This window comes from Punica granatum, chromosome 5 (assembly GCF_007655135.1).
Source record: "Punica granatum isolate Tunisia-2019 chromosome 5, ASM765513v2, whole genome shotgun sequence".
NCBI lineage: Eukaryota > Viridiplantae > Streptophyta > Magnoliopsida > Myrtales > Lythraceae > Punica > Punica granatum.
Genome location: NC_045131.1, coordinates 27,016,760 through 27,040,154, shown reverse-complemented (window position 1 = coordinate 27,040,154; position 23,395 = coordinate 27,016,760). Strand labels below are relative to the sequence as shown.

At 42.4% G+C, this 23,395-nt stretch overlaps 3 protein-coding genes and 1 long non-coding RNA gene across 4 annotated transcripts; 2 read left to right on the top strand and 2 right to left on the bottom strand.

Annotated features, from left to right (window-relative positions):
* Window positions 1–832: 832 nt before the first annotated feature.
* LOC116208687 (cytochrome P450 716B1-like) lies at window positions 833–3,148 on the top strand. Its single transcript, XM_031542230.1, has 3 exons — window positions 833–1,252; window positions 1,638–2,221; window positions 2,429–3,148. Exons 1-3 carry the CDS (start codon window positions 876–878, stop codon window positions 2,938–2,940), a joined length of 1,473 nt encoding a protein of 490 aa, XP_031398090.1. The 5' UTR covers window positions 833–875; the 3' UTR covers window positions 2,941–3,148.
* A 2,894-nt stretch (window positions 3,149–6,042) lies between these two features.
* LOC116209110 (vegetative cell wall protein gp1-like) lies at window positions 6,043–7,389 on the top strand. Its single transcript, XM_031542668.1, has one exon. The coding sequence runs from the start codon at window positions 6,043–6,045 to the stop codon at window positions 7,387–7,389; it is 1,347 nt and encodes a 448-aa protein (XP_031398528.1).
* Window positions 7,390–8,871: 1,482 nt separating this feature from the next.
* On the bottom strand, window positions 8,872–12,010 carry LOC116207333. Its single transcript, XR_004156905.1, has 3 exons — window positions 11,865–12,010; window positions 10,585–10,667; window positions 8,872–9,549 (listed from the first exon to the last, which is right to left on the bottom strand). It is a non-coding gene; the product is annotated as an uncharacterized LOC116207333 (long non-coding RNA).
* A 6,159-nt stretch (window positions 12,011–18,169) lies between these two features.
* LOC116209109 lies at window positions 18,170–18,757 on the bottom strand. The gene has a single exon (XM_031542667.1). The coding sequence runs from the start codon at window positions 18,755–18,757 to the stop codon at window positions 18,170–18,172; it is 588 nt and encodes a 195-aa protein (XP_031398527.1).
* Between the last annotated feature and the right edge of the window lie 4,638 nt (window positions 18,758–23,395).

The following is a 23,395-nucleotide window of genomic DNA, read 5'->3' as shown; positions in this document are numbered from 1 at the left end:
CTTTTGAAAGTTTGAAGAGTAATTTTTGGAAAAGTAAATGAGGAATAGAGAGTAAGCATATCGCCAAAAGAACCGCGCGCGCACACACACACATATATATATATATATGCAACGTGTCTTTTAGAATTGGTGAGGCACCATGATTTAATTGTGATTTACGATGCACAATTGGTTGCCGTAAGTGCAAAAATAATTTAGTGAGTTATGTATATATTAGTGAATTTCTATAGGGGTATTGATCTAAAATGGCCCATGATTTGCCCGTTTTGTCAAATCTATCAAATGTTTTTTTTTGTCAAATCTATCACATGATTTACTTTTTGCATCAAATCTATCCCGGCATTATCTTTTCCGTCGACATCTAACGGCCGTGCTGACGTGGTGCCTACGTAGCAAGTGTGGCTCACTATCTCTCCACGTGCCACGTCAGCACGACTGTTAGATATTAACGGAACAGATAGCGTCGAGATAGATTTGATAAAAAAAGTAAACCATGTGATAGATTTGACAAAAAAAAACATATGATAGATTTGACAAAACGGACAAACTATGGACTATTTTAGGTAAAAACCCCATTTCTATAAGATGCTATTTTTTTCTTTCAGTGGACACTAATACGAATACAAATGGTCATATTGTATTTTAAATAGAAAATAGAAAATATATTTTTATACAATGAATGAGTTAATGGAGTCTGGGAATATGTCCACGTACATTAAATCGACAAAACAGTAAAATGAGAATTTTGAAATGGGGAGAAATACGCTCCAGACTTTTATATATATATATATGTGTGTGTGTAATAGATGTGCAAGGTAATGAGATAGTGGAATCACGAGAGGATTATCTGCAAAAGAGAGCAGTGTTTCGCGACAATGTCTCTCCTCGTTTTGATTCTGATCACCTCCTTATTATCTGCTCTGGTCTACTTTGTGTTTTTCTCTAATGGTTCGCGAACTAGGGAAATGAATCTCCCAAGAGGGTCTATGGGATATCCGGTGATCGGGGAGACCTTGAGCTTCCTCAAGGCACAAGCGAAAGACGAAGGACCCAGCTGGTTCGAGGAGAGGATCGCCGAACACGGACCCGTGTTCAAGACCTCCCTGATGGGCTCCCCAACAGTAGTCATCATGGGTCAGGCAGGTAACAAGTTCATCTTCACGGCCAGGGAAGATGTTCTTGTCCCCCAGCAACCGCTGACCCTCCGCACCATAGCCGGGAAGCAAAATATCTCCGAACTCTCTGGCTCTAGGCGAGTTATATTTATTCCTCTGTTTCGAGATATTAGCAAAAGCGATTAAACAATAAAATTACTTGTAGAAACATGGTTCAATACAGTGTTATTCACCCTCAACTTGTAAAGAAAGAGGTCACATATTCAAATATGAATATGAAGAGATCCATAGTGAACTTACAGATACAATAATTAAATCATGAAGTACAATAGGCAGAGTGCAATACTATTAGGCAAACTGTATCTGCAGTGCAATTGTTTCAAACTCAATGGAAGCATCTAACGTTTAGGGGGGCGAATCGATGCTCCAATAAGAATTAGTCTCAGATTACAGGGCGGGCATCTTGCGTTTCAAAAAAAAAAAAAAGAGAGTTTATTGTAGGTTGCCTCTTCCACAATACAGGTACAGGCTGGTAAAGGGAGCAATGATGAACTTCCTGAAGCCAGAAAGCCTACAACACTCCGTCAAGAGGATGGATGAGATAATAAAGAACCTCTTCGTTAGAGAAGTTGCCAAGGCCGGAGAAGGAGGAGATACAATCGTTAAGGCCGTCGTGTTCATGAAAAAGCTGACCTTTAACGTGGCCTGCGACATCCTGTTTGGCATCAAAGATGAATCCACCGAGCAAGCCCTCTTCGACGATTTCACCATGGCTTTCAAGGCCGTGTGGTCTCTCCCAATCAACCTCCCAGGTACCGAGTTCTGGAGGGGCATAAAGGCCCGGTCTAGGATCGTTGATCGTATCTTGCCTATCATGAGGGAGAGGAGGAAGCAGCTTGAGAGGGGAACCCTGAGGCCGGGGGCTGATGTGGTGAGTTGCTTGCTGGCCACGAGAGACGAGAATGGGGAAGGTTTTGAAGAAGAGGCTATTACCGACAATTTCATCATTTTGATGATCGCGAGTCATGATACTTCCGCAATCCTCGCGAGCTTGATGATATGGAAGCTGTCCAAAGATCCTAACATCTATGACGAAGTCTTGCAGGGTGGGTACTCTGCTCTCCGATCAACATCTTAATTTGGATCCTTTCTGAAATTGGTTATCGGCTATTCAAATTTTCATATGATATCAGAGCGCAAGTTCCATACTTAACATACAGATTCCTCTCCCACATTTAATAAGTTAATTGAACCACGCATGGATTTTCGATGTACTTCCTAGTGAATTTCGAACTATAATTGATTTCGTGCAGAACAAATGGAAGTTAAGAGGAGGAAACAGAGCAGAGGAGGCGATGGGCGGCTGACATGGGAAGACATACAGAGCATGAAGTTCACATGGAGAGTGGCTCAAGAGCTGATGAGGATCATCCCTCCGGTGTTCGGTAACTTCAAGAAAGCCCTCCAGGACCTCTCCTTCGGCGGTTACGACATCCCGAAAGGATGGCAGGTCTTCTGGGCGGCCTATGGGACTCAAATGAATGGGGATATATTCGAGAACCCTGATGAGTTCAACCCCTTCCGTTTCGATAATCCGTCCAAGGCCAAGGCTATACCTCCATTTACTTACGTCCCGTTTGGGGCAGGAGTGCGTATGTGTCCGGGGAATGAGTTTGCAAGGGTGGAGACACTCGTTATCATGCATAACCTCGTTACAATGTATGAATGGTCTCAAGTGAATCCTGAAGAGGCGATTACACGCCAGCCCATGCCTTATCCCTCCATGGGCCTCCCTATACGGCTGAAGCCTATCAATACTAATTAGTAGTACTCTCACAGAAAGGGGTTTTGCTGTTGTGGCATCGTTGTCGATTTGGATGAAAGAGATGCAGAGTTGGTTCTCATTGGTGAGACTTCCCATGTTCCTATTATTCCCTCTCCGATCTATGTTTTTCTAAATTCGTAGCCCTCGTTTTTGAAAAAATAATGATACTTATAATCCGTAAACAGTTTAATGGTATATTGTACATGTGAAGCAGCTATGGAGCAAGGATTTTCTTTCAGTAGGGACAAAATAATGACTTAATCCATATATACTTTTTCCGGGGCAAAATAATAACTTAACTTTTAAATTTTGGCAAAATAATGAAAATTATAATTTTTTGGGGGAACATATTGAAGGAAATTAAGTTCAGGGGAGCAATTTCCGCTCCCCTGTAATAACTATTATAACTTAAAATTTAAAATTAAAAAATAATTTAAAATTTTCAAAAAAGGGTGCTTTATTAAATATTTAAATTGTTGAAATATTTTTTTAAAAGAAAATCTATTTAAAATAAGAAATGACATATTAAAATTATTTGAAAGAATTTAAAATAGCTCAAAGATCGGAAAAAATTCATATGGCGATTCGGATGTTTTGAGGCCATTAGACTGGTCACGCGTGTCTCCGCTTTCATATACATGGATATAAATTACTGAAATCGCGTCTAGGATGAAAAAGAAATCAAAGGATTTGGAATTTGATAAAATCAGCTGCTTTGATCATTTAATCACCATTTAATAGAAAAGAAATTCCAAGTCTACGACCCAAATAAGAAAAGCAATTCTCGAATCTACTGCAAACCAAAACGCAAACAACACCCAAGAGTCGAGAATAAATTCAGCAATTCATACCCCCAAAACATGTCAATCTTCTAAGGAACTGCGAGTTGAACTTCAATTCTGAAATACACTTCCATTCTAAAATGCACTTCCCATTCCTCCCTCTATGCACGATTCATTCTAGTTCGAGCTGCATCTTAAGTTCCTCTCTCTCTCTATATTTTTTTTTGTCGGTGAATTAAACTCGTGGAAAACATTATTCTCGCAATTTCAGGGGATTAAGTATTAAAATTTATTTACCTCTCAACAAATGCGCTTTACGGTGCTTGAACTTACGTTCTTCTCCTTACAAAGGTTGGAGCTGCTTACCAATTAACCAACATTTTATTGGTTATATTTTTATTTATTCGGTCAGAGCAATTAACCCCAATCCAAAAATTAACAAATTTCAAACATCCAAGAGAAATGATAGAGGCGGTACGAAATTTAATGGGAAGAAAACAATAATCATGGTAATTCATGCTGGGAGAGATTTACACCTTTAGTAGATCAATTCGACTCGAACTGGATTAGTCGGGACAGTTTGATTTCTGAATACCAGGGCACCGACCAAAAAAAAAAAAAGAACAATAACCATGGTTACGTGACGCCGCACTTATTGCAGTCTTGAGGGATATTTACTGCGAAGCGAACAAGTACCAAGGACTGGCTAGCGAATCTCGGCCATTCTTACCCTATATGTATGCAACCATAGGCAAGTTTCATATACTCCAAGACTAGACATTCTCTTATTAGGAGATAATATACGAGTCTCCATTCCCTGTCGTTGTATTTCGGGATAGGTTCCATGTTATTTCCTTTGGATTTTGCTTCTCTATGATACCCTTTTGGATAAAAATTATATTTTGTTAATTCCGCACTATTTTACCATTGTAATAGTATAATATGATTCGCGTATATGAAACAACAGCAAATAAGAAATATTTATGGACACTTTAGCATGAATAGTAAGATAGTGCAAGGTTTATTAAGTGATTTGTTTAATTCCCTTATCTAAAGAAAACTTGTTTGATTCAGAGAACACGACTTCAACATAATCTAATTGTTCAAGAGCTAAATCCTTTAAAACCTAAATCAGCGGCGAACTGCTATCTTCACTGGCTAGTATATGTTTGTCTTCAAATTTTAGCAAAATGACTGGCTTAGTTACATCTAGGCCGATCAAAATTTGCATTGCTTTGTTTACCTTCTTTGGGGATCGTGATCATATCATCTTCGGATCACGAGGGCAACAAACTTAAGAAATATCCAATTACGATATAATGTATATTTCTTGCACGCGCATATATACACCAGTGTAGAATCAATTCTTACAAACAAGATATGATTCATTCCAAATGTGTTCATTAATTGAATTGAAATTTGACACTGTCGTAAAACGAACTGGTGCTTCTAATCTTGAAGGATTCAAATAGAGTAATCCTACCTGAATTGATTAACTTTTAAATCGAGTTAACTCATCGAGGAAACGTGCGATACACTTAGGAACATCTTTGAAATTGAAGGTACACTTCTCGCAGTTAATTTTATTTCTATGTTCACAACGTAAGCATTTTGCTCTATCCAATGGATCAGCAATACTTAACTTACTGAAAAATCGAATCTGCATGATTGAAATACAAAATTAATTATGCAGGATCGGGGTTTCCCTTTTCGAATGATGAAATCAAATTCTATAAAGGTAATTAGAGATCTAAAGAATTGTTGGGACGTAAGGAGCTACAATATAAAATCAATTATTTCTTTGTTTATTTCTTTTTCTTTTAATGCAATGATAAAGGATGCTTACTTAATATGTAATAGATGAGAAGTTATTGGTGATTCTACTTCGCAATCTTCTCAAGTTAGTTTTTAATTTAAGAATTTATCTATTTAGGACAAATCCATCTGGAATGAAATTTAATGGAAATCATGAAGTGATATATCTGATTGTAATCTCCTTAAGTTAGTTTCTAATATAAGTTTTAATTTAAGAAAGCATCTCTCTAGGCCAAATCCATACGGATTGAAATTTAATGGAAATCTTCAGGAAAATGGGAAACACATAAAACAAAGTTGTCTTGAAAGTAATGGCCATATATAAAATTGCAAGATTTTCGTTAATCAATTCCGGAAACTGGCAAACTTTAAACAAAATCTCTAATTATCTTTCAGTTTGGAAGGAAAATCTCTAATTATTCATTTCTTTAAATATTCAAACACTATAAAATCAACACCTCGCCGCATCAATTGCCCATCAGTTAAAACTTCGACGTTCTCAAACATGGGGATCAAGAAGGGCTGTCCGTATGCATTTTTCATCCTCATTTTGCTCTCTCTTGCTAATGCGAGGCGTGTTCCCACCGGTCCTAACCCAACAGAGTCTCCTGAACCGCCTTATGTTGATGATGCATACCAAGTACTGAGGCGTGTCCCAACAGGACCCAGCCCCACACAATCTCCGGAATCACCCCCTTCTATGAATGTAGACCAAATTAAGAGGCTGGTTCCCACCGGACCAGACCCGATAGAGTCTCCAGACACGCCTCCATCCAAGGAGGCCTCTTATCATGTAAAGAGACGTGTGCCTACAGGACCGAGTCCCACACAATCTCCGGAATCACCTCCTTCTTTGGATGCATATCAAAGCAAGAGGCTGGTTCCCACCGGACCAGACCCGATAGAGTCTCCAGACACGCCTCCATCCAAGGAGGCCTCTTATCATGTAAAGAGACGTGTGCCAACAGGACCCAACCCCACACAATCTCCGGAATCACCTCCTTCTTTGGATGCATATCAAAGCAAGAGGCTGGTTCCCACCGGACCAGACCCGATAGAGTCTCCAGACACGCCTCCATCCAAGGAAGCCTCTTATCATGTAAAGAGACGTGTGCCAACAGGACCCAACCCCACACAATCTCCGGAATCACCTCCTTCTTTGGATGCATATCAAAGCAAGAGGCTGGTTCCCACCGGACCAGACCCGATAGAGTCTCCAGACACGCCTCCATCCAAGGAAGCCTCTTATCATGTAAAGAGACGTGTGCCAACAGGACCCAACCCCACACAATCTCCGGAATCACCTCCTTCTTTGGATGCATATCAAAGCAAGAGGCTGGTTCCCACCGGACCAGACCCGATAGAGTCTCCAGACACGCCTCCATCCAAGGAGGCCTCTTATCATGTAAAGAGACGTGTGCCAACAGGACCCAACCCCACACAATCTCCGGAATCACCTCCTTCTTTGGATGCATATCAAAGCAAGAGGCTGGTTCCCACCGGACCAGACCCGATAGAGTCTCCAGACACGCCTCCATCCAAGGAAGCCTCTTATCATGTAAAGAGACGTGTGCCAACAGGACCCAACCCCACACAATCTCCGGAATCACCTCCTTCTTTGGATGCATATCAAAGCAAGAGGCTGGTTCCCACCGGACCAGACCCGATAGAGTCTCCAGACACGCCTCCATCCAAGGAAGCCTCTTATCATGTAAAGAGACGTGTGCCAACAGGACCCAACCCCACACAATCTCCGGAATCACCTCCTTCTTTGGATGCATATCAAAGCAAGAGGCTGGTTCCCACCGGACCAGACCCGATAGAGTCACCAGACACTCCTCCATCCAAGTAGGCCTCTTATCATGTGAAGAGGAGTGTGCCTATAGGGGTTGCGGGTTATAATTAGCTATAAAAGGGTGGGTTATGATATAAATTTGCATAATAATTTTTTGTAATACATCGCTTCATGACTCGCAGTTGAAACAACCTCTTAAAGTTCCATCCATATTCAATGTTCAAATTAAGTGTTTGTCAAGATAGGAATATGATATAAGAGTTTAAGGGACCAAGGTACTTTAAATATTTTAAAATTCAGAAAATAAATATTAAGTTTAAAAAGAAATTGAAAATAACTTTTTTTTCCTGAAAATTCAAAATTAAATTTTGAGAAAATTATTGAGAAAAGGCGGAAAAGATAGGAAAAAGTGCAGCGGGAAAGGAAGCAATTAAAATTAGAAAGTAGAAATAAAAACTAGAAACTATTATAACTTAAAATTTTAAAATTAAAAATTAATTTAAAAAATTCAAAAAAGGGTGTTTTATTAACTATTTAAATTGTTGAAATATATTTTGCAAAAAGAAAATTCATTTAAAATAAGAAATGTCATATTAAAATTATTTTAAAGAATTCAAAATAGCTCAAAGATCGGAAAAAATTCATACGGCAATTCGGGTGTTTTGAGGCCATTAGACTGGTAATGTGCGTCTCCGCTTTCATATACATAGATATAAATCATTGGAATCGCGTCTAGGCTGAAAAAGAAATCAAAGGATTTGGAATTTAATAAAATCAGCCGCTTTGATCATTTAATCACCATTTAATAGAAAAGAAATTCCAAGTCTACAACCCAAATAAGAAAAGCAATTCTCGAATCTACTGCAAACCAAAAACGCAAACAACACTCAAGAGTCAAGAGTAAATTCAGCAATTCATACCCCCAAAACATGTCAATCATCTAAGCAACTGCGAGTTGAACTTCAATTCTGAAATGCACTTCCTATTCCTCCCTCTATGCACGATTCATTCTAGCTCAAGCTGCATCTTAGGTTCCTCTCTCTCTATATTTTTGTTTGTTCTTTTTTTTCGGTGGATTAAACTTGTGGGAGACCAAATGTGTTCATTAATTGAATTGAAATTTGACACTGTCGTAAAACGAACTAGTGCTTCTAATCTTGAAGGATTCAAATAGAGTAATCCTACCTGAATTGATTAAATTTTAATCGAGTTAACTCATCGAGGAAACGTGCGATACACTTAGGAACATCTATTAAAATTGAAGATACGCAACTTCTCGCAGTTAATTTTATTTCTATATTCATAACGTAAGCATTTTGCCCTATATAATGGATCAACAATATTTAACTTACTGAAAAATCGAATCTGCATGATTGAAATACAAAATTAATTATATAGGATCGTGGTTTCCTTTTTCGAATGACGAAATCAAATTCTATAAAAGTAATTAGAGATCTAAAGAATTGTTGGGACGTAAGGAGCTACTATATAAAATCAATTCTTTCTTTGTTTATTTCTTTTTCTTTTAATGCAATCAGTCGGGTGAAGTGGGCAATGCAGATGAACCTGTGCCAAATCAGGCTGCCCGTCTCCACCCATTGCCCAAAGTGTTTCGATTATCCTAACCCTTAGGTAGTCAATAAATTAGGAACAGACGATATTGCCCTTATACTGAAAACGATTTTTGAGAAAAGATAAGATTACGCGATGCGGGCCACCTCAGTCTGTAGCTGGTGTCAACCGATCCCTTAAGTCCTCCAGAGTTATGCAACAACCACGAAGGAACCAAAAGACAGGTCGATCTGCCCGGAAGTGATCTGAAAAAAGATTCTCGCGCCTCGACCTGAACCGCCTAGAATCACGCGAATATCCAAGTCAAGGTGTCACGACCCGAAATTTCGACAGAGTTTCCCTTAAATTTCCTCGATCTCTATTATCACATACACTAGTCATATAAAAACCCAGCTTTCTATAAACAACCAAATAATTATATATATCACAATTTTAGCAAGCTCTCACATATATATATATATATATATATATATATATTCCAACGGAGCTACATCACTAAACCAACTACACAAAAACTTCAGGTCGTAACATTTCAAATTCATTATATGCAAAAAGAATATCTATCAAATAACTAATGTCTCTACCTAGTTCTCCGAGCTGATCCCCGATATCAAAAATGGTTCTCCTACGCAGCTAGAAGCTTATCTGGAAAAATATATGCAAGGTGTGAGCTGCATCTCCGTGAGCACTATATTCCAAAGCAAAATGAATAACATTAAGTGATAAATATACTTTTAACAACCCAAATATTTATATAGATAGTAATAGCATAACCTAGTCTATCAATTAATTCACCAACACAGTATATTATACAATGCATACAACTGATTACTAATATCATTCACAACAATCAATTGCCTTTATAACATATAAAACTATTATCAGAATTAACCATCGACTCAACATCACCTTGCATTCATAACCCCATTAAATCAATTAGCAAACCACAAGACTTCCACAGAATAATTCAGATAATCGCAATAATCATCACATTTACAGCAATCGAACCAAACAAGCAATATACAAGACAACCAAATCAATATAGCCATAGGATTGCATTTCCTCGCAACAGAGTTGTGACGGTACCGTGACTCCGCACATCTCACTCATATCATTCTCAACTTCCAATATCCACATCTCATAAGCGATGGCCACCTATTAACCTCTGGCGGTAAGAGTTGACTCAATTTGTATTCCGCTGAGTCTCAGCAGCCGATCAGGCCCCTTTTTCTATTCCGCCGGGTTCAGCGGCCGATCCGGCCCCTGTTTATATTCCGCCGGGTCTAGCGGTCCCATGGCTATAGTCAAACAACAATCACAATCATGATCAATTGTAACCATACCATCTCACGTCATACATCATTATATCCAAGCATAATCCCAATCACATCACAATGGTAGCACATTACCATCACATATCTCATACACAACCAGTAAACGCAATCACACCGCGGTATCTCAACTCAAAGTGAAACATACAAAACAATATCTCTCAAATTCCATCACGGAACATAGCACGACCAATTCCTTAATCTAACTATCACAATATTCATCTTCACAATTTATATAATTAGAACGCATCATTTCACAAAGGACTGGAATATTCACATAACATACATACATACATATATATATATATATATATATATATATCATTTCACAATGGAATAAAGTACTCACCGAATAACCAAAAATATTTCTCCAAACCTGACCTTGAGGGTGCACAATCAATGTCCTCAACTCCTATCAATCATAAGTATAGCCTGAAAAACAAGTTATGCCTAACAATCATTTTCTCCACTAATTCTCATACTAAATCATCCTGCAATGGCCTTGGAGGATTAACGAAACTAAGATATAAACACAACAATAGCACTACTAATCCAACACTCAATATACGACAACAACAAAATTCTTATTATTAGATTCTTACTCTAGGCAATTTATGAAGATTATAATTCGTCATAATGTGTGTATATATTGAGGTAACAATTCAATTCACTAAATCAGCCCACATATCTTAAATATCCAAAGAAAATAATCTCATCATACGTAAAAATAAATATCAAAATCAAACTAGCTCAGATAACGGCACTTAGATCAATGAAAAGAATTAATTATAGGTCTCCTACTGTACATATTTCTTTTTATTATCACTAATGAGACAAGTTCCTATAAATTCCCATACGTTAATACTACTAAGGTTATAAGCACAAGAATAGTGTAAATAATCATATTCCTTTACCAATAATTTGTTCATAATAATAAGGTACCGAACAACACCCTTTTGGCCTCAACAAGAAATAACTCACCAGTTCACTCTAATAGCTAACTATTCAATTCTCCTAAGTTTTTCTAATGAAATTACATAAACTTCTGTTTTGAATTCCACTTTTAATTTCCTCAATTTAGCAATTCAATCGTACCACACTCTTCAATTCACCAAGGAAAATACACAATTGAATAAAATGGTGTCTCAAAACTCTAAACTCAATAATCTTTGTCGAAAGCATCCTTAATCTCATCTAATCTAATTCCTTCAACTCAAGACAAATTAACTAGAGCTAAATCCATAGATATATCTATCTTTTACCCAACCAATTACGTTGATTACGGTTTTCAAATAAAAATTTAACATATAAACTTAATCTTCCATTTGCCCCTATAAAGCATAATAATCTCATTTAGTCTAACTTCTTCCTTAAGACAAATTAAACTAAGCCAAACATATAGATACATCTATCTTTCATCCAAATCAACACATCAAGATAAGATAATTAAACATAAAATCAATACACGAATTAGATCCTCCATTAATCCCTATAAGCTTAAGTAAATTCATCCACTCTAACTCTTTCAACTCAAAGTGAAACTGAATTCAATCGAATAAGAAAGTAAGAGACTTAGACTCCACTTAATTCGGTAAATACCTATGCTAAGACTATAGAATATCAACTTACCAACTGATCCTGAAGCTCGGCCTTCTTCTCCTTCATTTCTTCCTTTGTTCTCTCTCTCTCTCTCTCTCTCCCCTGTTCTTCTCTGTTTTGTCCTTCCATTCTTCTTTTCGAAACAGAGAAAAACAGAAGAAGAAAAGCAAATGAAATAGAAGGAAATGTATGGCGGTGGAATCTGATGGGGGAGGAATAAGGGACACGTGGGGTCCATAGCACCACAACCCTTTTTTTTATGCTCCAGAATATGTACGTAACATATATATATATATATATACACACACTTCTATAACATGTAAGTAAATGTATGTATATATATATAAACTATTTGAAATTAAAAAATATCAGGTCTCACACAAGGTACGCGAGTCATTCTCAAACATCCATTCTACATCGGACCACGCACCTCAATACTTTGCAAAATTTTGAGTTTGAAAAAGGCATGATCACCCATTCTTAAATTATCAATGCAGTTACCAGTTATTCATCAATTTATGCATTTTGCTTAAAGCCGAGTGATTTATTTAGCCAAGTTACACGTCCCTTTCCCCGTATGTGAAATTATTTTAGTGATTATCGTCCTATACTTTGGATACTACGGGGTTTATGAAGCGATTTGTGATACGAAGACCAAGACGAGTCCCCAAAGGCCAAGAACGCCCAGTAATATGATGACCGGCGCGCTCTTGGACCCTCGTGGGCTCGAGATAGTCGTCGATATACAAATCTATGCAGATTATTTAAAACTAACGCGTTCAATTTACAGTTTATCATCCAATCAATGCCAAACGGTTGCATGCAATTATATATCAATCACGATTATAATACATATTTTACAATGCCAACGCCGCCATGATCACGAGAAACGCATACAAACATGCAAGCATACACAAACATAATATAAACGGAATCGATAAAATGGGGCCGACTCATGGAAGCGGAGAAACATAAAAGCACGTATTGCCACGTCATATACGTATAATAAACGAAATAAGAACGTATTAAAAGAATATGCGTATTGTTGGTCAGGGACTCAAGTAGGACAAGTTGGAAGTCCTTTTTTTATTTATTTATTATTATTGTTTATTTTTTAAAAAATATCTAAGGACTGAATCGAATAATTTCAAAAGAAATGGGGATGATATGAAAATTCGGGTAAAATCCTTAGGGCCGATTTGGAATAGCTCAAAATGTCAGAGACTGCTTCGAAAATATCAAACTCGACCAGGGACCAATCTAGATTCATCAATAAAGTCAGTGGCTGAGCAGAAAATGCTGAAAATGGCCCGGGATTTGATTGAAATAGATCTGAAAATTTAGGGCTGATCTGAAAAAAGTGAAAAGAGTTGCAGGGACTGAACTAAAACAGATTGAAAATTTTCTTGGATTGCTCTGAATCATCTGGAAAGTTCAGTGGCTGAGTGAAAAATACTGAAAATGGCCCAAGATTTGATTGGAACAAATCTAAAAGTTTAGGGCTGATCCGAAAAAAGTGAAAAAGGGTTGCAGGGACTGAACTGAGACAAATTGAAAACTTTGTAAAATCGATTTGGAATAATCCCGCTCATCAATACGGTTCACAAACGTTCATTTCACGTTGTCACCATCTAAACAGACATTAATATATGAAAATGAGGTCTTGCACATGCCACTAAGTCGAGATTTATACCTAGCCTCGAGGAGAAAGAGAGGATTCTAGAAGTCAGGTCATACGGGTCGGGCCATGTGCCCCATCAGGTCTGACAGACCCGACTGGAGGAAATCACCCGGAAAGAGGGAACTCGCTGGTCCAAGCGGTTTCTCCAACCTGGCGAGGGGGCTTTAGGATCTCCGGAGGTTCCTAGACACCGCAACAACCGACTCATGGGAGCCAAGAACCTGACCTGACACAGAAAGCACAAAGAACTCGTGAGAATGAAACGAAACCTGAACAAGAGAAGGAGCTAGAGGTGGCTGTGGCGGTTGGCACAACGGCACCCGACTCCTACGAAGCTCTCGAAGGTCTGCTGGAGGAAGCTCGCGGGTCGGAGAAGATCAGGTTGACCCACCTACAACTAAGGGAAGTCAGGGTAAGAGTCGGCTAAGGTGTAAAGAGGATAGGTTGAAGGAGTCAGGGAGGAACTTAGGGAGTACGGGAGTAGGCTGAGCTGAGAGGTTGAGAGGGATGGCGTGAACTACTGAGGAAATGAGAAGCTGAGGGTTCCGTGGGGGAGTTAGTGTGTGCTGAGGGCATTAGAGAGAAGCTCAGAGGAGTCGGGTCCAGGGGTAGCCAAGGGGAACAGGAGTGCGGGAGTGCTGGTGTGAGTTGTTGAGCGAGTGAGAAACTGTCTAAGAGAGGTGAGATGAGCGAGTAAACTGAGGTTTTTCGAGGAATGGGAGTCTAGGCTTCTGAGCTGGGGGGATCAGACAGAAGGCATGAGAGGGAGAGGTTGAGTTGACGATGCGTGGACTGCATGGAGGAATTAAATGGGGTGATTCGTAGGGGAATCAGTTGTCAGTAGACCGAAGAGGAAGAGGGAGCTGGACAGGGGTGTTGCTGGTTCATGCTGATCCTTCTGAGAGAAAAAGAAAGAGAACTTGTTAGAGGTTTTAGAGGAGTGCGAGGCAACTGAAGAACTGGCTGGCCTAATCAGAGATGAGGGAGTTTCCGTGTAGAAAAGAAGCAACAGTAGGCTCATGATGCATGAAAGAGCTGTAGGCTGTGACTGGGAGGGTTTTAGGCTCGAGGCAGGCCTATTCAGAGGAGGGAGAAGATGCAGCAGAAGCTGGTGGCATGAGGGGAAGAAGGTGATCATGAAGAGAACAAGAGAGAGCTGAGGGAATGTTGGTGAAGATCGAGGAATGATGGTGCACGGCTAGGGGTTGTAGAGGCTGCAGGCTCGGGCAGGAAAGGAAAAAAAAAAGACTGCTTGGAGGCCAAGGAATCATCATGTTGCAGAGAAGAAGGAAAAAATAAAAGAAATGGGGTGGTCATAGGAACTAAGGTCAGTAGGGAAATGGCTCGAGAAGCAGGGAGAAGGTGATAGACCTGTTGAATTGCAGAAGGAAAAGAAAGAAGAAGAAAGAGGAAAGAATTGATGGCTCGATTAGAAAACGCAGAGCAGGTGGAAGAGAAAAGAGGAGGAAAAGAATCGGGAAACAGTGTTGAATTGCGGAAGAAACGGTGCATTTGACTCTCATTTTCTTTTTTTTCGAATTGATTTTGAAATCTGATTTTAAATTTTGAATTTTACGACCCGTTTGATATTTTCTTCTTTAATTAGATTCTAAAATTTGAATTGACGCGCGTAAGACTAAAATTGTTATCTTTTCAATTGGATGTCAGTTGTGTACAAAAATATTTTCCGGCCTCGATTTTTATCTCGAATTTTGAAAATTGAAGTTGATGCGCGTGGAATCCGAAGACGTCCCGTAGATTATTTTTCTGAAAAATTGTAAAATTGGCGTCAAATTAGGAAAATGCCCCACTCTAAAAAATCGTGAATGCTCGAGTAGTCAGCTTGCCTCTCTTTGGCTGTGTGTTTAAGTAGAGGATGCAGCCAAAGACTTTGAGAAGAGCCTGTTCGGCATTTGGCGACCGTCTCGGGATCTCCCCACCGTGGTCACTTGCTTCACTGTTTTGGACCTAAGGGAGAAAATTGTGCGAGTGCATGGACCTATTGTGAAAAATAAAGGAATTATGGCAAGGAAGCGAGAAAGTGTGAATTTTTTAACTCAAAGCAGTAAATGAGTTGTAAATGTGGGGCCGAAGCCCTAAAGCAATAAATGTGGGCCAAAGCCCATAAAGCTATAAACGCGGGGCTGGAGCCTAAAAAGTTGTAAATGCGGGGCTGAAGCCTATAAAGCAGTAAATGCGAGTTTGATAGGAAAGCTCTGAAGATGCAGAAGCATGGATCAATGCCAGGGAATGGCGCAGGGTACTGAAAATGGTGACTTATTCGGTGTTGATTCGGGATTGTGCTTGGATGATGCAGTGATAAGCATGGCTTGTTGATTGTTGCATGATGGGGGACCTATTGGACGATGGTGTCGTGTGCCCCTTGAGGGCCTCCTGCTCTGGTTTGAGATTGCAACCTGTTGCATGAGGCAGACATGAGTCCGTTAGGAGGAGACGCCTCTCGGGATCTGCATGCTCATACTTGCACACAAGAGAACGGCAACTAATGGTCATTGTCAGTCACGCAAGTGTCACGAGCCCAGAGTTAACAATGGTCCGGGACACAAGACTGCTGAAATTGCAATGTGCACAAGAAATCTATGTAAAGATGCTTCGGGGATTTGGACTTGGTGGTCGTTTGAGGGGTGGCAATGTCCCTGAACATGACACGATTTAGCTAAAGGAAAGGCTTTTTACAGTGCGGACACGACCCGCAGAGTTTTTTCATAAAGGTAAGGGGGATCTTTGAGGATCCTCCAAATCAAAGATACGATGATTCGACCCCATGTTGATGTGTATCTTGAGCCCAGAGAGTCGAAGAGAGTTTGTTTGTGTTGAGGACTGCCGAACCACTACTCGTTGTAGCTTCACGCGAGGCATTGCTGTTCTTTAGTGGTCAAGCCAACAATTGCCCCTAATTTTTGCCTAGGTCGCAAGATGCATGACGACTTAGCGGGATACTTTTATTTATTTATTTGACTTTACTCACATAAATGCTCACATTTTGCTACAACCTCTCATGTTAGGGTCCGATCGCACCTCTCAGTTCCTCTAACTTTTGCCTAGACCGCTCTTTACGGGTTTTTAGCCAAGCGAGGATTTTGATTCATGCTCTCCTTTTGTCACAGCTCTCTTTTTGCCTAGGCCTCTTCAAGGAGGTTTTCGACCTAGCGGGAAAATTACTTTTTTTTTCTCTTAAGAATGTTCTAAGATGACAAGGGTTGAAGGGAAAGAGTACAAGCTTGCGCGAACAAAAAGAATTATTAAAGCGAAACAGACGTGAAGCCCAAGAAACGCGAAAGAAGATAAAGAGCAGACGCGTGGCTTGAAGCTTATAGGGGTAGGGAAAGGGGAGACTGCAGCATGATGAGAGGCTATTAGGGATAGTACTTCTTGATGGCATCGGCATTGATCGGAAGTGCATTTTCGATCATGTCCATGTCGCTAAGGATGATTGCGCCTCCGGAAAAGATTTCCTTAACGATGAAGGGCCCATCACACTTGTACGTGAATTTGCCCCGAGAATCAGGCGCGATGTGCAGGATCTTTCGCAAGATGAGGTCGCCGAGACTGAACTCGCGGTGGCAGACCCTTCCATTGAACGCTCGAGCCATCCTTTGTTAGTAGCATTGACCGTGGCAGAGCGCTGTTAGCCATTTTCCATCAATGGGATTGAGTTGTTCGTAGCGCTGCTTTGCCCATTCTGCTTCTTCAAGCTCAGACTTAGCAAGGACCCCCATGGAGGGGATCTTCACTTCAATTGGGAGGATTGCTTCCATGCCATAGACTAAGGAGTACAGGGTTGCCCCAATGGAAGTGCGGATAGACATCCAATACACCAAGAACGCAAACGGGAGCATCTCGTGCCAGGGTTTGTAGTTGACCGTCATTTTTTCGATGATCTTCTTGATGTTCTTGTTTGCAGCTTCTACCGCACCGTTCGTTTGGGGACGGTGTAGTGTGGAGTTGTGATATTGTATTTTGAATTGCGCCCAGAGCTTGTCAATGACCTTGTTATTCAAGTTCTTAGCGTTGTCTGTGATGATGGTCGCGGGGATCCCGTATTGGGCAATGATGTCGCGCTTGAGGAAACGTGCCATGATCTTTGCACTGACTCATGCAAGCGTGATGGCCTCGATCCACTTGGTGAAGTAGTCAATCGCCACCAAAATAATGAGTATCCATTGGATGCCTTGGGAGTGATATGGTCGATTACGTCGATGCCCCACTTTAAAAAAGACCACGGGGCCGCCATCCGATGCAGCTCGTTGGGCGGTACTTTGATTTGATTAGCGTAAACCTGGCACAAGTGGCAGTGCCAGACATGCTTGACGCAGTCGGTCTCTATGGTGGATCAGAAGTAGCCCAATCACATAAGTTTATTGGCAAGCATGAGCCTGTTCATGTGAGGTCCGCAGCTCCCTTTGTGCACTTCTTCCATGAGGCGTTGTGCCCAGTTTTCATCGTCTAACCGGAGTAGTGTGGCAAGTCGCCGAAGTGTTTTCCGATCATGGCGGTTGTCGAATGCTGGGTATTGATCAGTTTGTAAAAAATGCTTGATGTCTTCGTACCAAGGCTTTTCGTCGGTGGCCTCGATAGCGTCGCAGTGGGTGGGACCCTTGGCAATCTCGATCTAGAAGGGCTCGATGAGATTTTATTTTGTGATGCTCACCATGGATGTGAGCGTTGCGAGCGCATTTGCGAACTGATTCTTGATGAGTGGCGTGTACGTGAACAATACCTTCTCAAAGTTCTCAGTCAACTCCTCGAGGTGCTCATGGTATGGTATTAGCTTCGCGTCTTTCGTCTTCCATTGCCCCAGCGTCTGGAAAATCGTGAGCATAGAATCCCCAAACACTTCTAGCTCCTTGACCTTGAAGTCGATCACCGCCTGCAGGCCGAGGATGCACGCCTCATACTCAGTCACATTATTGGTGTGAGGGAAATCGATCTTTGCTTCAACGGGATAGTAGCGCCCGTCAGGGGATATCAGTATTGCACCAATACTGGGCTTGGTGGAATTGACTACACCATCAAAATACATCTTCCACGTGGGCAGGCCCTCCTCATCATCCACTTGGAGGATCCCTTCATCTGAAAAGTCAGAATTGACTGGGGTGTCGTCCTCGACCGGGAATTCCGCCAAATGGTCTGCAATTGCCTGCCCCTTGACTGACGTGCAGGACATGTACTCGATGTCGTACTCCGTTAACTGACAGCGCGACTTTGCAATATTCCTCATGGAGGATGGGCTATCGAATAAGTATTTCAGGGGATCCGCTTTTGATAGCAAGCGAATAATGTGGTAGAGAGTGTGTTGTCGGAGTCTTTGCATTACCCATACTAGTGCACAACACAACTTCTCAATCTCCGGGTAGTTGGACTCCCTTCTAGTGAACTTCTTGTTCAAGTACTAAATCACTTGTTCTGCATGCGTGGACTTGTCCTCTTGCCCCAACATGCACCCCAAGGATTGCCGGCGCACTATCAAGTAAAGGATGAGAGGATGACCCGGTACCGACGGCTGAGCTAAGTATGCCTTGATGGTCCCTTCTGACATTCATCGTCCCACTCGATCGCTACGTTTTTGCGAAGCAGGCGGATGAAAGGCTGACACTTGTTTGTCAGGTTTGCAATGAAATGCGCGATGTAGTTCAGTCGTTCCAAGAAGCCGCGTACTTTGCGTACCGTCGATGGCGGGGGCGGCTCCATAATTGCCTTTACTTTGTCCGGATCGACCTCGATGCAGCGTTCGCTGACCACAAATCCCAGTAGTTTTCCCAACTTGGCACCGAAGGTGCACTTCGCCGGATTGAGACGGAGCTTGTATTTTTTTAGGTGGTCGAAGAGACGCTTCAGGTTGATAAGGTGATGTTCCCCTTTCTTCGACTTGGCAATCAAGTCATCGACGTAGACCTCAATCTCCTTGTGCATCATGTCGTGAAAGAGCGTGACCATTGCCCTAAGATAGGTTGCCCCAGCGTTTTCGAGGCCAAAAGGCATGACCCGATAATAGAAAGTGACCCGCATTGTGATGAACATCATTTTAATCTTGTCCTCCTTAGCCATTCGAATTTGGTAGTACCCGGAAAAGCTGTCCATGAAGGAGAACTGCGTGTGGCGCGGTGTTATCGACCTAGACATCGATGTGGGGTAGAGGGAAGTCGTCTTTGGGGCTGGCCTTATTGAGGTTCCGATAGTCGACGCAGACTCTGACTCTTCCATCCTTCTTCTCCAACGGCACAATGTTCGCCACCCATTCAGAGTAATTGCAGATTTTCAAGAATCCCACGTTGATTTGCTTGACGACCTCCTCCTTGATGCGGAGGAGAATGCCGGCTCGCTACCTCCGTAGGTGCTTCCGTTTGGGCGGGATTTTTTATGTGTCAAGCGGGAGGAAGTGCTTAACTATTGAAGGGTTAAAGTGTAGCATGTCGGCGTAGGACCAGGCGAAAACCTCCTGGTATTCCTTGAAAAAATCGATCATCCGGGCTCGTTGTGCAGGATTGAGGCCCGTCCCGATCTTCAGGGTGCGGGGTTCTTCTTCTATGCCCATTTTGATTTCTTCTGTCAGCTCGACTAAGGTGAGTTTGTGGTCCTTGAGGCAATGTAAACTCTCTATCTCGAGCACTCGACTATTCTCGTCGAGCCCTTCCCCGAAGTATATGTGCTGGGGCTCTTGGGGACGTTCCTCGGATGGGTTGGAATCGACATATCGAAAGTTTGGATTCGAGTGGAGCTTGAAAATATCAACAATTTATCTTAGAAATTTAAAGCGTTGCGAATAAGTAAGAGAGAAAAGGAGAAAGTAAACGCATAAATTCAAAATGCATGCAGGGATTTCATTAAAGATGAGAACTTGAAAACATAACAAAACCTCTCTTCCGTCGTGTGGCTTATGTCTTTGCCTACACGCGGGAAACATCATCTACAAAGATAGCCTTACACATAAGCGATTACGGCCAATTAGTGCGGGATTGAAGTCTAGTTGTTAAGCTCCTCATTCTCCTGCGTGAGGCGGATGTAGATCCCTGAAGGAGTCTCCTCGGTGATGGCATATATGGCTAGTAGAGCGACAAGCGCATCGTTTGAATCCGAAGAAAGGCTGTCAAGGGTGCCTCTGACGATGTGCGGTGGGCCTGGAAAGAAGTGGGAGAGCGGGGGAACCGGGATGCCCCTGTCGAGCCTCCCGTAGTGCGCTGCGAGACGGTGGAGGTGTCTGCCCCTGCTTGCTTGAATAATCTCATGGCAAGAGAGATGAATATCGAGTCTCCTCTTGTTCTTGTACTGTTCCTGTTCTTGTTAAGCTCCTCATTCTCCTGCGTGAGGCGAATGTAGATCCCTGAAGGAGTCTCCTCGGTGATGGCATATATGGCTAGTAGAGCGACAGGCGCATCGTTTGAATCCGAAGAAAGGGTGTCAAGGGTGCCTCTGACGATGTGCGGTGGGCCTGGAAAGAAGTGGGAGAGCAGGGGAACCGGGATGCCCCTGTCGAGCCTCCCGTAGTGCGATGCGAGACCGTGGAGGTGTCTGCCCCTGCTTGCTTGAATAATCTCATGGCAAGAGAGATGAATATCGAGTCTCCTCATGTTCTTGTACTGTTCCTGTTCTTGTTAAGCTCCTCATTCTCCTGCGTGAGGCGAATGTAGATCCCTGAAGGAGTCTCCTCGGTGATGGCATATATGGCTAATAGAGCGACAGGCGCATCGTTTGAATCCGTAGAAAGGCTGTCAAGGGTGCCTCTGACGATAAGCGGTGGGCCTGGAAAGAAGTGGGAGAGCGGGGGAACCGGGATGCCCCTGTCGAGCCTCCCGTAGTGCGCTGCGAGACGGTGGAGGTGTCTGCCCCTGCTTGCTTGAATAATCTCATGGCAAGAGAGATGAATATCGAGTCTCCTCCTGTTCTTGTACTCCTCGATCTCTATAGGGTGGTTGATTCCCTGTCTGTGTGCCCCAAGCCCGGTGCTAGAGATGTAATTGTGTCGCAATAAGATCTTCTCGGCCATGAGATTGGCGCGGGACGGACCGACTTCTCCGTAATCATGGATAACAGAGATGGTCTCAAATTAATTGAAGGGAAGGTTTTCATCGTCCCCAATGTTGATGTAGGGGACGACCGTCTCTTTATAGATCGCATAGTCTTCCTCTCCCATGACCATAACGAGCCAGTCTTCGACCACGAACTTAAGTCTCTCATGCAGAGAGAAGGGGACAATGCCGGCCGAATGGAACCACGGCCTCCTGAGCAACAAGCTAAAAGCGTTTAGGATGTCAAGGACCTGGAAAGTGACAATAAACGAGCATGGGTCCACGTCGATCAGGACATCAATCTCTCCATTCACTTCCCTCCGTGAACCATCAAAGGATCGAACCGCTGTCTTGCTCGGACGGATGCGGTTGAGTTCCACGTTCATCTGCTTCAGCGTGGAGATGGGGCACACATTGAGAGCTGAGCCGTTGTCGATCATGACACGACCGACTACGAAATTGTTGCACTTACAGATGATGTGCAACGCCCCCGAATGCGCGTACCCCTCGGAAGGAAGCTCATCATCTGAAAATGAGATGTTATTGGAAAATATCGGGCCGACGGTCTCTTCGATGCGGGTTGAGGCCTTCTCTTTAGGAGCCTGTGCCACGGTCAGAACCTTTAGGAGCGCTTCTTGGTGTGGCTCCGAGCTCAAGAGGAAAACGAGTAACGAAATGTAGGCCGGAGACTTGCCCATTTGCTTTGACCACTTTATACTCGCTCACTTTGATAATTTTCATGAAGGCTTTGGCCTCTTCCTCGTTCACCTTCTTCTGCAGGATAGGCGTGGCCTTCGGTACGGTTTCGAATGCGGAGACGAGGACCTTTCCTTTACTTGCGGCCTTCGGGTTCTCGTACACCCAGCCCGAGCGCATCATGCCCATGATGCTAAATTGTTGCTCGAGGTTTCCGACACTTCCTTCGTAGGCCCATGGGACCTTGCTATCTTGGTACGGTTCCCGAGTGGGGAATTCTATAACGAACGAGGTAGGCGCGATACCGAACCCCGTGAACCCGATTGTGACTTCCGTCGGAACGTACTCAATCACGAAATAAAGAGGATCCTCCTGCATGCTCTCGTCATACCCAACCGTGCATATGCTGATCATGTTGATGGAGGGTCCCGAGCTCGACCTGTGATCGGGGAGAGGATTGGCTTGCACATTTAGGGGCTGACGGCATTGAACGAAAGCTCCTTGGCGTCGATTATCTCCTGGACCTTTTCCCGTAGCCTCCAGCAGTTGTCAAGGGTATGACCGGGGCACCTATGTGGTACTCGTAGCGTCGGCTCGGGTCCTGGTTGGTCGGATCGAAGTTATGGCCTTGCACCACTAGTCAAATCTTGTTGCCCGCGAAAGGTTGCTGATATATGTGGGAGAGCGGGACTGGTCGGGGTGTGAACCTGAGGTGCTAAGGCCCACTGTACCGGCTGAGCAGCTCTTGAAGCCGGGAGTCGATATTGTTGGGTCTAAGGAGGGGCATGGGTGTAGTGGTGAATAGGGGTGGCAATTCATGTTGTGTTGTGTTTATACGTGTCGTGTCTAAACGGGTTCGTGTCATTAAAGTCATAACTCGTACACGACACGATTATTAAACGGGTCAGGTTTTGGAAACCCATACTCGACACGTTTATATCCGTGTCAACCCGTTTAGACACGTTTAAACCCATTTATCGAAACGTGTCATAATAGGTACACGTATACACGCACGATTATAAACGTTATCCGAACACGTTAACACAACTTGTTTATCCGATTAACTCAGTTACCCGGATACATTAACACGACATGTTTATCCGATTCACTCGTTTACCCGAACACGTTAACACAACATGTTTACATGTTAACACGGA